The 14,348-nt window shown below is 52.3% G+C and overlaps 1 protein-coding gene across 6 annotated transcripts in view; it reads right to left on the bottom strand.

The window, feature by feature from the left end:
• The window catches only part of Capn5 (calpain 5), a 55,046-nt gene that overhangs the window by 32,737 nt on the left and 7,961 nt on the right, over positions 1 to 14,348 (bottom strand). For 3 of the 6 annotated variants that reach the window (XM_087901478.1, XM_087901481.1, XM_087901479.1), the window contains exon 2: positions 6,836 to 7,030. In XM_087901478.1, coding sequence (XP_087757604.1) covers positions 6,836 to 7,000 — 165 coding nt within the window. In that variant the 5' untranslated portion in view covers positions 7,001 to 7,030. Of the gene's footprint in view, positions 1 to 6,835; positions 7,031 to 7,186; positions 7,346 to 14,348 lie in introns of those variants that run through there. The other 3 variants (XM_087901482.1, XM_087901476.1, XM_087901480.1) reach the window with 3 other exon arrangements.

The following is a 14,348-nucleotide window of genomic DNA, read 5'->3' as shown; positions in this document are numbered from 1 at the left end:
TGTGGTGGCAGCCACTGGGCTCTGGCTAGGACAAAGGCAAGCAGCTGAGGCTGAGCCCAGAGGAAAACGGCCAGCCTAGAGGATGAGAAAGTCAGATTCGTGTTTGGGAGCTCCCGGAAGGCTTCAAGCCCGAACAGTTGGTCACAAAAGGGGTGAAGGATGGGGGAGGTGCAGGTGATCACTGATGCGCCCAGTGCTGCAGGGGAAAGGGGCTACTTGGCGTGGGAATTCCCTGCAGGTAAGGGCTAGGCAGAGGGACCTGAGGCCCCACAGTGAACCATGGGTCTTTTGCTCCCCTGCGGAGACGCAGAACACCTGCGCTTTGATGGAGTCACACAGACCTTCATTCATGGCAACCTCTGAAAACACGGGGGTGGGAGTAATGGAAGAATCAGGAAATGGAGCCATGTAGGTGAGAAATATTGAGATTAATCTTGTCCTGAGTGGGTTGTAATTAACACCCGCTCCAAATTCAACGCACGCATTTCTCCCCGGTAAGGAGGCAGGGCTGGGTGTATTGCTGGAATACACCCTGGAAGGAGGCTCATATACAGTGGGGAGATCATTCACTTAATTAACCTAAAGCTGACTCAGTAGCCAGGCAGGGCAGGTAAAAACAAAACAAAACAAGGCAGACAGAGCCCCCATTCCAATATTTTTCCTTTAAAAAACAACGCATTAGTTTAGTGTCATTGCTGATGTGCATGTGTGATGCACATGTGAGATGAAGCACACGTGTGCACGGGTACATGTTCGGAGGTCAGAAGACAACTCCCATAGAGTCAGTTTTCTCCTTCCACCTATCTAAGGCCCTGGAATTAACCCGGGGCCCAGACTCAAACTACAGTCGCCTTATCAGCTGAACCATCCCGCTGGCCCCCTGGCCCCCTGGCCCCCTGGCCCCGCCCTCCCCATCCTCGCCCTTTTGAAGGAGCCATCATCACACCCGTGGTGGTGGCTCCTCTTCACACTGACGGCCCAGGAGGTTTCCGTTGATTTGTTTGGCTCTGATCTTTAACATGCCCGTGGCTGATGAGCCCCAGGGCAATTTTCATTTACTTGGAATGGATGCAATGGACCTTCAAGAGGACCTGCCAACCTCATAAAAGACCTCATTATATTGCAATTGCCTCTAAATGTGTCACAGACTTAGAGACATCCGATAGCTGGTCATGCCCCTCGGCAGGATAGAGGCCTAAGGCAGAACCCTTTCTTTGGTAGACAGTGCCCTCTCTGTCTTTTCAGGAAAAGTCACATTTCAATGTCCCAGGCGTATCATGGGAGCTAGAACGGACAGTCATCTCTGCCTGTTTCAGGGTCTCCAGGCTCAAGCTGTCACAACACAGCAGCAGAAACCGTTCCACAGGCAGCCAGCAGGGGGCAGGAGAGCCTGGAAGGCGGACCTCAATTCCCGCACGCCTGCTGCTGGAGATGCAAACAGAAGCCAATGTTCATCCTCTCTGTTCCTCCATGTCCTCAAATGCTGGCCCTAAAGGGCTATGCGTGGCCTCCACAGATGATGGCGGTGGAGCATTCTGCCAGGGGAAAATGGGATAATGGGACCTCAGGACAGTGTTTGGGACTCAATTGCTCAGAAAAAGAAAAAAAGCCAGGAAAAGAAAGGATAATTCCTCTGAGGGCACTAACTGAATCGGACACCTGACCACTTCTAGCTGCGGCTACAGGGGAGCCAGGGGCAAGCTGCATGGTGGCTTCTCCAAGGCACAGGTGTGTATCCTGCCGTCTCTGATCAGAGGAAACCCAGCCAGGAGGCCTGTTTCTGGTTCCCAAGACCACTCTCAGGAAGCTCTGGGAGCCACCCCACTTCCTCCTAATCTCATCTTCCAGCCAACTGTACCCATCCAGCGTGTCAGACTGAGACAGAGCAATGTCTTCTCACGGAGGGAGGATCCGAAAGGGCGGCAGGGGCGGGGCCTCACATCTAGCAGACTCCATAGCATGAGTTCACAATGAGAGAGTGTCACTAGAGCTGCAGCGGGGGGTTGGCAGCAAGGTGTTCATCGCGCCCTATGACAGACAGGCAGGGGTGCCCCAGGTCAAGCACAACTGACTGAGCAAACAGGGCACAGCAGGATGGCTGGGCACACAAATGGGCTCTCCCTGCCACTACACCTGTACCGGCCTGGCTCTGGACCCCAGAGTAGCCACCCCCCCCCCCGCCATGCCCACCCAAGACTGGGAGAGATGGAATTCCAGAGCTTCCATCCCACCCCTGAGCACGTTGCCTGCACATGAAGGCTCAGGTTTGCCAGCTCTGACCTAGGACGGCTGAGGCTGCTGGTACCTGGGATGCAGATGCTGCCTTGAGCTACCGCTGAAAAAACATCACAAAAATAGCTCCGAGGACTGATCCTGGGGAGGCCAGCAGTAGAGAACAGGGTGCTCCTGATAGTGCTTTCAGGGATAAGGACCTTGAGGCAGAGAGGACCAAGGTCACTGGTCCAGGGCCCTGCAGCACAATGAACTAAGATTCAAACTTGGACAGTCTGCTTCCCAGCCTCTCTCTAGGTGGGCAGCGTCCTATAAGGGACAAAGTTACCCTTCCTAGTGTGTCAGCAAGACCCAGGAGGAAGAGATGTCCAGCCCTGTCCACCACTGTAGGCCAGAACTTCTCACTTTTCCTGAGTCACTAGCTGACCACGAGTTGGAGACAGGCCCTACTACAGCCAGGCCCCAGTCTCCGGATGAATGGAGTTAATGACAACCTGATATGGGTTGGGTTGAGGTTGCCGGGAAAGTGGTCCCTTCAGAGTAGATGTGGGGAAGACGGGGTTAGGTGTGGGAGAGAAGCGGGGAGTTAGAGAGAATAAGGACCCCCAAATGCCCTGAAGATGAAGTCAGTCCAGCCACAGTCGGAGGAATATTGCCCTTCCCCTCATTCTCTCTCTCTCTCTCTCTCTCTCTCTCTCTCTCTCTCTCTCTCTCACACACACACACACACACACACACACACACACACACACACCCACTACACCTAAACACACACACCCTTCCTTGGTGCCAGGTCACCCATGCACCTTCCAGTCCTTTCCACAACATCTTGCTAATGGTGGCTCTAAAAGAACGTTTAATTATTCTGGGAGATCCCTTCAGCTGCAGAAGAGAAAGTCCCCTAGGGATAAGCCAGTTCCTAGGGCAGATGAGTCTCACCACCAATAGGAGGTGCATCTGCGTATGCAGATTTCCTGGCTTTTGCTTCCTCTTTCCTATGAATTTTAACACTGCAGCAAGTGAGGCCAAATCTGTAAATGCATCTATTTCCTTTGTTGGGTTCCTGATTCCTGGTTTTTGATTGTTTGGGAAACCATGGGCTGGACCTGGGATACTGGGCACCATTTTGCATGTAGGTCCCTCTATCTGCCGGTGAGCTCTCAGACAGGGGATGTATTTGGCACTGGGAGGCAAGTTGGGGACAGAGAATACTGACTGGGCATGGAGGGAAAAACCAAGTGCCCTCGACTGGACTGCACGGGGCCTGCTGTGAGCCCCGGACAGAACCACCCCCAGGCCGGGGTGCCACACCTCTGGCCAGCAAGCCTCCAGGGCCCTGGCTTCTGACCTGTGGTAACCTCAGACCAGTTGGCCCAGGTCTGACCAGGTCAGAGCCACGCCCCTCCTGGCTCAGCAGGAAATTCAGGTTTCCAGCTAGTGTAGAGTCAGAAGCCCAGCCAGGAGCTGGGCAGCCGTGCATGCAACAGTACCCTCAGGGTACACTGCCTCTCCTTACCCTTCCTCCTGCCCACTCCTGAATCTAAGGTCACAGAGAGTGACCGCTGCAGGAACTTTGCCTGGACACAACAGGAAAGTCACAGGACCTGGTGCCCGCTCTGCAACTGTCCCTTCTCCCTCCCCCATCTCCTTCTTCAGCAATCCAGCCATGGTCTCCTCCACCTCCTCTAACACCAGGGGCCTTCCCTGGTGCTCTGGGAAGACTAGCGGGAGGTACCCAAGGGGCTCAGTTTTAGGCAGGGCAGAGGTCTTCCTAAGGCAGGCCAAGTGGTCAGCGCTCTGAGAAGATCACCCTTCCTGAGCAGTGGGCACACCAGGCTGCCTCAAGGAATGTTAGGGTCTCAAAACTGGAAAAGTCCCCAGGGCTCCTACCAACCCCCATGCATTTTATCTAGAACCCCCCAAGATAATGCCCAGACATAAGGAAGGCAGAGAGCTGGGTGGAGGCCAGACAGTTGTAGCCCTCAGCCTGAGAACCAGAAGTGACCTCTGCCCACATCCTGACTCCCCAGAACCCTCCACCGCCTCCCTCTCCTCTTCCCAGCAGTAAGGAAGGTGGAAGAGGCTCCCTCAGTGGCAAAGGACACAACAGAGGCGGGGGTGGGGGGTAGTAGTAAGATGAATGCCAAAAAGGGCAGGCCTGGTGCCCCCTGCAGAGTGAATGGCAGGATACTGGCCAGCTCTGGCTCCCCACCAAGGGGCTGACCAGAAGGATGAGGGTAGCTGGATGCTGCTGCCTCTATGTGTCTGATGCCTCCAGCACCTCAACTTCCAGAAACCATACTCAGCCAGAATTATTATCCCCACTTAAAGACGAGTAACCGTAGCCCAAGGAAGGGGACTCTTTACCACACCTCACTTCAAGAAGACACCTCAGGCTGGAGTCAAGCCTGGCTCGCTCAAAAAGCAGGCGGGAAGCTGGGACAGGAAGGCTGGACTCAGGCTAGGAAGCATGAAGGCTGTCGCCTGAAGCCTGGGAAGTGATGACACTAAGGGGCTAGGGAGCTGAGACTACAAAGAGGGGAGCCTGGGAGGCACAAAGGTTAGAAGGACTGAGAAACTGGGGACCGGAAGACTGAGTGCCCAGGGCCTGGGAGGCTGGGAAGTTCCAGACTGGGAGGGTAATGGATGGGGACATTGAGTGGCTCAGCCTCAGAGGCTGTCTAAAGAGAATCTCTACGAACAGAGACGTCACCATAACGACCAACTGAGAGAGAGGTTTCTAGAAGTGGAATCAGAACAGGCTGTATACAGGGAAAATGGCCGATTGATTGCTCTGCTTACAAACAATGCATCAGGCCCAGGACCCAGGAAATAGAACCACTCAGAAGCACGGCTCCTCAGGCCAGAGGCCAAGCGGCTGGACATTAACGGTCAGGAGCTGGAAACCCACCCCAACCCAGGCTGCTCCACTTCCCCTCCACTGTCCGCCTTGCCCTCCCTCCCCAGTTAAGTCCAGGTCTTAACTGTGGCATCATGCCCATGGGAACACTCTGTCCAGTGGGCTCAGGCATGACCAAGACTGGAGCCTGGCGACTGCCTTCTGGCCCCGCCCCTGCTCTGATGCCAACCATGTGTGCCATGACCCTGCCAGGGTAGGCAATGTGTTCTTCGTCTTCAGGGAGAGCTGGAAAGGCAGCTGGACAGCTGCCAAGGAAGGAGGAGCTAGGATTCCTGAACCCAGGGGAAAGGGCGTTGAGAGGACAGTGACTCCATCGGGTCGCACCCCGTCACCAGACTTCCTAGCCACCAGCCTGCCCTGCCCAGCCTTGGGCCTCTTGAAGCCCGTTCCAGACTATGGCCACAGTCTTAGGAAGAGGGTCAGGGCAAGGACAGTGTGCCTTGGGGGTGGTGGCAGGAAGAGGCTCAGGTGTCCACCCTTTCTCCTGGGAACCAGGATCTTACAAAGGCCCTCTAGAACCAGCTCCTACCCCACGCCTTGCCGAAGCAGACATGGGATAACAGAGCCAAAATCCTGTCACTAGTGTGGAGAAGGAAGCCAGGGCCAGAAGCTTCCCAAACTCCCAAGGTCTGAGGCCAAAGAACCCAGAGTCCATCTGGTGTCAGGGAAAGATCCAAGTGAGATTCCTGAATATGTGGTCCCTTTTCCTTTCAGCCTCAATTCCCTTGCCTGACAAGAGCCCCAGTTCACAGCGATGCCCCAGGATGGTTGTTGGGAGGGACATGAATGTGGAATTTTATTTTTCTCCAAATGTCCAAGGACTAGAGAGACTGGACAGTACAAATCTGACTGCTGTTTGCTTCTGATCATAGAGACATGCACGGCTCCGCATGCTCTCAGAACTAACATGCCAGGCCCAGGAGGTGGGGGTGCTTCCCTCCTGTGCCTCAGGTTCTACCTGCTTTGTCATTGCCAGAGGGGACCTGATACCCCAACGTAATAGTCTCTATGTGACTGCACATTCCCCCCTAGCCTGACCCTGCAGCCGAGGCACCTTCTCTGAGAACAGGCGTGGAAGAGGCTGTGACGACCTGCCCAAGGGACCTGGAAAAGCCTGGTTTCCCACACTAAAGTCCCTTTTCAGTGACTGTCTCTCTGTCACCAGGTGAAGCCTGGATTGAGTCCTCCAGCACCCTCCCCTTCACGAAGACCCCAGGAGCCCCACTCGGCAGAACTCCTATGCCCACCTCACACATAAGATACAGAACCAAAAGTCATGGCCCAGGGCCAACTATTTCTGCTAAGCATACGGCCAACTACTTCTGCTAAGCATACAACTCATGGGCCCTAGGCCAGGCTGGGAGCTGGCAAGGCCACCAACACTCAGGGTACAGGTCCTTACAGTGGTCACCCGCTGCCCATCCTTACAGCTTCATGAGAGTACATGCTTCTACTTGTACAGGAAGTGACTTGAAAATCAGCAAAGCAAACCTGCCCTTCAATCTTACTGCACACGGGGCCCATCCACGGCACATTGCATACACCCCACATGGCCATGGGAAGGGAGGCCGAGACCTGCAGTCCTTGGTCCCTGAGTGCACTATGCCTTAGAGGACCTGACCAGGCAGGAGGCTGCCGGTGGGATCGGGGACCCATTCTCCCTAGGAGGGGCCAGAAACTAACCTTAGGTCGCTTCCACCTGACCGCGGGTCCTGGGGTATTCTTATAGTAGAGCGAGTCGTCAGTGGCCGGGAAGTGGGGGTCCTCAAAGAGCACCTTCCTGCGCAGACAGGCCCGCTTCAGCGCTGAGTAGTTCTGGTCCTCATAGGCTTTCACGCAGGAGAACATGGTGACCACGACCCCAAGAGGAGGCGGCACCTATAAGACAGGGGGGCAAGAAGAACGTCAAACATGGACAGTTCGCTAAGCTCCGACCACTGGATGTATCCCCCTCCCAGAAGCATCCCAATAGCACAGGCAGGGAAGGTGATAGGGAGAGGGGCAGAGGTCTGCCCAGGTTCACACAGCCAGTACCTGCTATCAGGCAAAGAGGCAAAAGGTACGGACTACCTGCCTCAGCTATTAAGAGTCTCTCCTTCCTGGTGTCTGGAAGGTGATACCAAGCCCTCAGGCCACCAGTGCCCGGTGTCCAGGGCTGGCCAGGCCACACCCACCTCACACTCCCAGTCCTGTTTAGCCAGCCCTAAATGAACAATGACCAAGTTCAAGGGACACACCCTGCACCAATATGGTCAGAGAAGGCCCCGGAGAGCAGGGGTTGTGGCCGGAACCAGTAGGGCTTGACCCATCAGGAGTGTTGACAGAGGTCTGGTCTCTCATACTTCATCTTGAACCTCCCCAAATCTACACATTCTGGGGTGCACATAGAACAACACTGTGGTCTTTAATGAGGTTCAAGCTGTCCATGAGGGAAACTGAGGCAGAATTCATAGAACGGTTTTTGAGCAAAGTTTAATAGCAGGATGGACATAGGCACTGATCCTGGCCAAACTACTCATCTGTTGGGTAATAACTGTGGAAAAGTCGCCCAGCCTCTCCGAGGCCCCTTTCCTTCATCGCCAAGGTAGGAACGAACTTCCTGCTCTCTGGAACCCACCGTGGGCAAGCCACTAAGAGAGGCTTGCTGTGTCCAGTGTTGAGAGCAAGGGCCAAGCGGGCGCTCTGCTGCCATTTTCAGAATGAGGGCTGAGGCTCTGTGAGGTGAGGGACCTTATTCATGTCCCCATGGAGGCAGTGGATTGGAACCCAGGTCCTCAGGTTGAGGTGGCCACCTTGGTCGCAGGAGAAAGTACTAGGCAATGGCTCCCATACAATCCCCAACTGAGCTGCAGCCCCAAAGGACAGGAAGGTGGAGATTCTCCAGGGAGGGGAAGAGACGGGAAGGAAAAGATGGCCTGCAAAACCTTGTTCTTGGTCTGCAGTCACTCATCCACCCAGGGTTGCAGGGTGGCCTCAAGCCAACCATTCAATTTCCCTGGCCTCTCCGCCCAGGGAGGTCAATCTCCTCTGGCCCTAGGCCTCCCTCTGCCCTGGAGGCTTGGGAAAAGAGAAAGGAGAGACTGAAAAACCTCAGGGCCCTTAGGCACAAAGCAGGTTCATCAGCCCTGCAGGCTTCAGCAGCCGGGGCTCAGGAAGCAATTTAAGTCACAAGAATTAGATCAGGGAGCCAAGAAATCAGCTATTGCGATTCCAGTATTTCGGAGCCCAGAGGGCCCGGAGAGCGAGAGCAAGCAGGCTGAGATCACAGAGCCAGGACGGCAAATGAAACTTCTGGCCACTCGCCAGGCCACAGAGGGCTCAACACCACAGGGAGGATCTGCTCTCTTGGGAAGAAAAGATGGGGCAACCAGGAGAAAATGGGTGAGGAGGAGTCGGGTGGGTAGGGAAGGAGGGAATGGACAGACAGGAGCGGGTCACCAGCAGAGGCTCTACCAAGCATACCTCAGTCATTCCCCTCATCCCTGACAGGCAGGCTGACACTGGCCTACTTCTGGAGTTGTTCTGGGGACCTGGCCCCTAACCCTTCAGCCCCTACGTGCCAACCAAGAGGTTGCTACCACATAGTACCCCATGGGGTCAGAGTCTCAAGGGGTCACAGACTGTAGCCTCTCCCATCTCCAGGCACCATCTCGGAAAGCAAAGCATAAACAGGAAGACAGGAAACCCAGACTGACACGCCAGCCTCTCTCCCCAGGGCTGTGCTCCAGGCGTGACCACTTCTGGCTGTGTTTGAGCTGACAAGACCCTGTGTCATGTTAAGGACAGGCTGGGTTTCCCAGCCGTCGGATGTCCCTTTACCTCCCACGTCCCTTTCCCTGATAGTCTCACCCTCCATCCTCTACCCTGGAGCCCTACATCCCGGTGTCAGGCATTCCTCGCAGGTCCTCAATCTGAGGGCTAAGGCTTTCCCCTCTCCTATGCAATCCAGCCTCTGCCTTGGTCATTGGGAGCCCCCAGGAGACCAGCACCAGTTACATTGTGTCCGTTTGGATACTCATGGCTCATTTTCCCAGTTCCCCCTCTGAATGCATCTCCACTACCAACGGTGAGACGCTGGGATTCAGTAACCACAGAAGCATCTTAACAAACGTTGAGGGTGACAGGAAGAGCAAGCTCAGGAGAGGCAGAACTGGGGCCGCAGAGGTGGCTCAGTGGTTAAGAGCACTGACTCCTCTTGCAGAGGATGGAGTTTCGGTTTCCAGTGCCCACATGGCAGCTCACAACTGTAACAGGAGATTCAAACTCCTCTTGTTGCCTCCATGGGCACCAGGCACGCCCGTGATACCCAAACATACATGCAGTCAGCATTCAGGCTAGCTGGAGCCACCCACTTCTGCCTGCTGGACCAAGCATCCACTTGCCTTCTGACCTTCCTGATGGCTGTGTGCCAGCCAGGGCCCACACCCCACTGGCCAGGCTGAACTGACTGTGGCCCTGCCCTTCAGCCACTGTGACTAAGCCTAGGCTATAGGGCCCCAGGGATGGACTAGGCTGGAGACCAACAGAGGCCACACAGCCTACAGGGTCTTTGTCAGGAGTGGGAGCCTCTGGAAGGAGAAATAACAGAGCCAGGACAATCAGAGAACAGGCTGAGCCTAAGCCCAACAGCACACAAAAGGCCAAGAACAACCAAGGCCGTCAACAGAGGCCCAGTCAGGGGAGCCACACCCAGGTCAGGCAGCCAACCCTAAAGTCCTGGTCACCAAGACACTGCCAGGGTAGACAAACAGATCGGTGGGACGGAACAGCATAGAAGCATCTACTCAGTCCATGGGTACAATGACACCTGCTTTATGACTCGGAGCACTGAAGGAAGAACCATTGTTCTGATGAATGGTTTCCCTTGCTCTCCATATGGGAGGAAGAGGATCTTGACCCTACCTCACACTACACACAGAACCAATCCCCAGAAAACGGCAGAGGAACTCCAGTCATGGGGCTGCCCGCAACCAGCAACACCTGTAGCCAGAGAATTGGTTCAGTGGTTAAAAGCCCTTGGCCTCTTGCAAAGGACCCAGATTTGGTTCCCAGCACCCACGAGGTGGCTCACAACCATCTGTAACTCCAGTTCTGGGGGATCCAATTCCTTCTAGCCTCCACAGGCAGTAGGCACGTGTGTGTGTGTGTGTGTGTGTGTGTGTGTTACACACACATACACACAGACAAAACACCCATACACATAAATAACAATAAAACTAAAATCAGCAATAACAACAACAAAAAAAAACCAACCAAACAAACAAAAAACAGCACACTAGAAAAGAAAGAGCAACTCCTCCAAACACCCAGCAAATAAAAAGGAAAAGTGATGGACTTCACCCATGGGCAAGGAGGTGCAAACTCAAATCATAGTGAGACACCATCCCATCCTACCAACAGGGTTAGAGCGAGGAGGCACCACAACACAATAGCTCACACATGACCCAATAGCTCACACGCGACCCGACAGCTCACACGTGATCCAAGCACAGGCTGGGTGCGAGGCTCAGCAGCACAGTGATGGGCTTGCACAGGTGAAGCCCTGGGTTCCATCGTCAGAAACAACAAGGAAAGCACAAGAGGAACTCTGACACCCGGCAGGTGTGGACGACCACACAGTGACTCTGCAGAGCTGCTTTGTCTCCCTGAGTACAAGCAACACATATTCCCTCTTCTAGTTAGTTCACTACACTGAGACATGGAGGCTGTCCCACAGAAACATAAGAATGTTTGTACAGATTTCTGTTGAAAGCTTTTTTTTTTTTTAAAGGCCTTCAACTCCTGACCCTCTTCCTCCTACTGCCCTACTGGGAATCCCAGACATGTCAAACCCCAGTAGAATCTGGTATGTGGAATATTAGAAACTACTCAAGGACCATCTGTAAAGGACTGCGTGAGAGGGTTTTGTTGTCGGTTAGAATAATAGAAAACGAACTCCTGATTATACACAGCCCCACAGATGGAGCTCATGGGCATAGCATTAAACAACACAACTTCATTAGATCAATTTAAAAAACAGGGCCAGATCACCCTGATACCAAAGTCAGAATGGAAAATTACAGGGGAACTGGAGAGGAGGTGCAGAGGTTAAGAGCACCTTCCACTCTCTCAAGGACCTGAGTTCTGTTCCCAACACCCACATGGGGGTTCACATCACCTACGACTTCAGCTCCAGGGGATCTGATACCCTCTTCTGGTCCCTTCATGCATTGCACTAGGGTGCACACATTCACAGACATACACATACATAAAAAAGAAAAAGTCACAAATCAGAGGTTCCTAAGGAACACAAACACAGAAAACCTGGAGTTCTGTTGGACGGTGGGGGTGCACGCCTTTAATCCCAGCACTTGGGAGGGAGAGGCAGGCATTGCTCTGTGAATTTGAGCCCAGCCTGGTCTACAAGAGAGAGTTCCAGATGGGCCAGGGTTACACAAAGAAACTCTGTCTAGAAAAGAAAAGGAAAGGAAAGGAAAGGAAAGGAAAGGAAAGGAAAGGAAAGGAAAGGAAAGGAAAGGAAAGGAAAGGAAAGGAAAGGAAAAACCTGGAGTCAGGAGCATGGGGACACACTGCACAATCCTCTTGTCAGAAGTAAAGAAAATATTTGAGAACACTCAGCATCCTTTAGTGATAAATCCCCAACAAATCAGATAGAACAGTAATATTCAAAACTAAATAATAAAATAAGGAACATAAAAAGAGGTGGGTAACGGTAGAACTCAGCTGTTTTTCTGTGCTAACAACAAACTACCCAAAAATAAAACTGAGAGAATCCCATCCTATCCCATCCACAGCAGCTACAGAAAGAAAACAAAATAAAATACTTAGGAATAAATGTGAAGCCAAGCGGTGGTGGCACAAGCCTTTAATCCCAGCACTCAGGAGGCAGAGACAGGCAGATCTCTATGAGTTTGAGGTCAGCCTGGTCTACAAGAGCTAGTTCCAGGATAGGCTCCAAAAGCTACAGAGAAACCCTGTCTCGAAAAACCAAAAAATGAAAAAAAAAAAGAAAATAAATGTGAACAGGGAGTGAAAACCCTTCACACAAAAACTGTAAAACATTGAGAAAGATGAAGGAAGACACAAATAAATGACAAGATACTCCACGCTAAGCACTGAAAGAAATAATGTCAAAGCAGATACTATCCTACAATCCCATTCAGCATAATTCTGAAGACGCTCCTCACAGAAAGAGAAACAGAACCCTAAAATTCATAGGGAACCACAAAAGATCCTTGAATAGCTTAAAAGCAATTTTGAGCAAAAAGGACAACGTTAGAAATGTCAAATTGTTGGTAGAAAAAAAAATTCTACAGGGGCCAAGAACACAGTTTAGAGGGTAAAGTGCTGGTCTGGCCTGTGCAACACCCTGGGCCCCGCCCTTAGCACCACATAAACCCAGTGTGTTGGTCCATGCCTATAATCCCAGTTCTCAGGACAGAGCAGGGGAGGATCAGGAATTGACAGTCATCCTTGCCTACCCAGAAAATGAAGCAAATGTGCTATATAGGATTGTATCGCAATAAATGAATAAATAAACAAATATCCTCCACTCCTGGAATTAAACTGGTGCAAGGTTCATTCCTGTAATCCCAGCACAAAGGAGATAGAGGCAGAAGGACTAGGAGTTCAGGACAGCCTTAGCTGCATGAGATCCAGTCCAAGTGTGTGTGTGTCTGTGTGTGTGTGTGTCTGTGTGTGTGTGTGTCTGTCTGTGTGTGTGTGTGTCTGTGTGTGTGTGTCTGTGTGTGTGTGTCTGTGTGTCTGTGTGTGTCTGTGTGTGTGTGTGTGTGTGTGTGTGTGTGTGTGTGTGTTGTCTTAGTTAGGGTTTCCATTGCTATGACAAAACACCATGACCAAAACCAAGTTGGGGAGGAAAGGGTTTATTTGGCTTACGCTCCCACATTGCCGTTCATCACTCAAGTCAGGCTAGGAACTCAAAGACTGCAGGAAACCTGGAGGCAGGAACTGTTACAGAGGCCATGGAGGGGTGCTGCTTACTGGCTTTCTTGTCATGGCTTCCTCAACCTACTTTTTTATAGGACCCAGGACCACCAGCCCAGGGATGGCCCCATCCACAATGGACTGGGCCCTCCTACATTAATCACTAAGAAAGTGCCCTATAGTCAGATCTTATGGAGGCACTAACTCCAGTTTGTGTCAGATTGACATAAAACTAGTCAACACACACACATACAAACAGACACATACACACATTACCATCAAAACAGCATGCCACTGGGGCATGAGATGATTATATACACGTTAACAGTTCATTGACTTTCAGCAAAGGTTCCACATCACCCCTGGGGAAAAAGGTCTAGGCTCCAGTCAAGGGGGTGAGAACAGGGAAACCCATATGCAACAGAATTAATTATACCCTAACTTCACATATGCAAAATCCAGCTCAAACACAAACACCAGAAACCGTCAAACTGTCAGAGGCAAATGGGAAACCCCGCGACATTAGCCTGGGCACTTATTTTTCAACTGTGAACCCGAAGTACAGGAAACAAAGGCAGACGTAGACAAACAGGCTGACAACAAACTATAAAAAGCTTCCACATGCAGGAAGTGGTCCATGGAGCGCAGAGTACCTACAGAACCAAAGCCCACTTCGGATAAGAGACTAATTTTCTAACACAATAAGGAACTCGGGCAGCTCAGTGGCCACAGAGCAGAAGCTCGGTTGGAAAACATACTTAAGACCTAAAGAGGTGTTTCTCAGAAAAAGAAACATGAACAGCCATCAGGGACACGAACAGCTATTCAGTATCAGTAGCCACGAGGAAATAGAAAATCAAAACAAAAAGACGTGCTCTCTCACACCTGGGAGAGTCCTCGAAAAATGAGACAAAGCGGGTGAGATGTGCAGCCACTGCGGACAGCAGCAAACACGCATGCAACTATAGTCCTAGCATGGGGCAGTCAAGGTAGGAAGACCGTGGGTTCTGGGCGAGCCTCGGCTATCCTCGCATGAGGCGGTCAAGGTAGGAAGACCGTGGGTTCTAGGCAAGCCTCAACTATCCTAGCATGGGGCAGTCAAGGCAGGAAGACCATGGATTCTGGGTGAGCCTCGGCTATATACTAAAACCCTGTCACACTCACAAAACAATCTAAAATAGAACTAGCCCCGGCCATCAATACCACTCCTGGGTCCGTATCCTGAGGAAATGAAACCAGCATGCTGAAGAGA

The sequence above is a fragment of the Myodes glareolus genome, chromosome 24, assembly GCF_982192425.1.
Source record: "Myodes glareolus chromosome 24, mMyoGla1.1, whole genome shotgun sequence".
Taxonomy (NCBI): domain Eukaryota; kingdom Metazoa; phylum Chordata; class Mammalia; order Rodentia; family Cricetidae; genus Myodes; species Myodes glareolus.
Note: the sequence above shows the minus strand (reverse complement) of the source record. Positions and strands in the feature narration are given on the sequence as shown.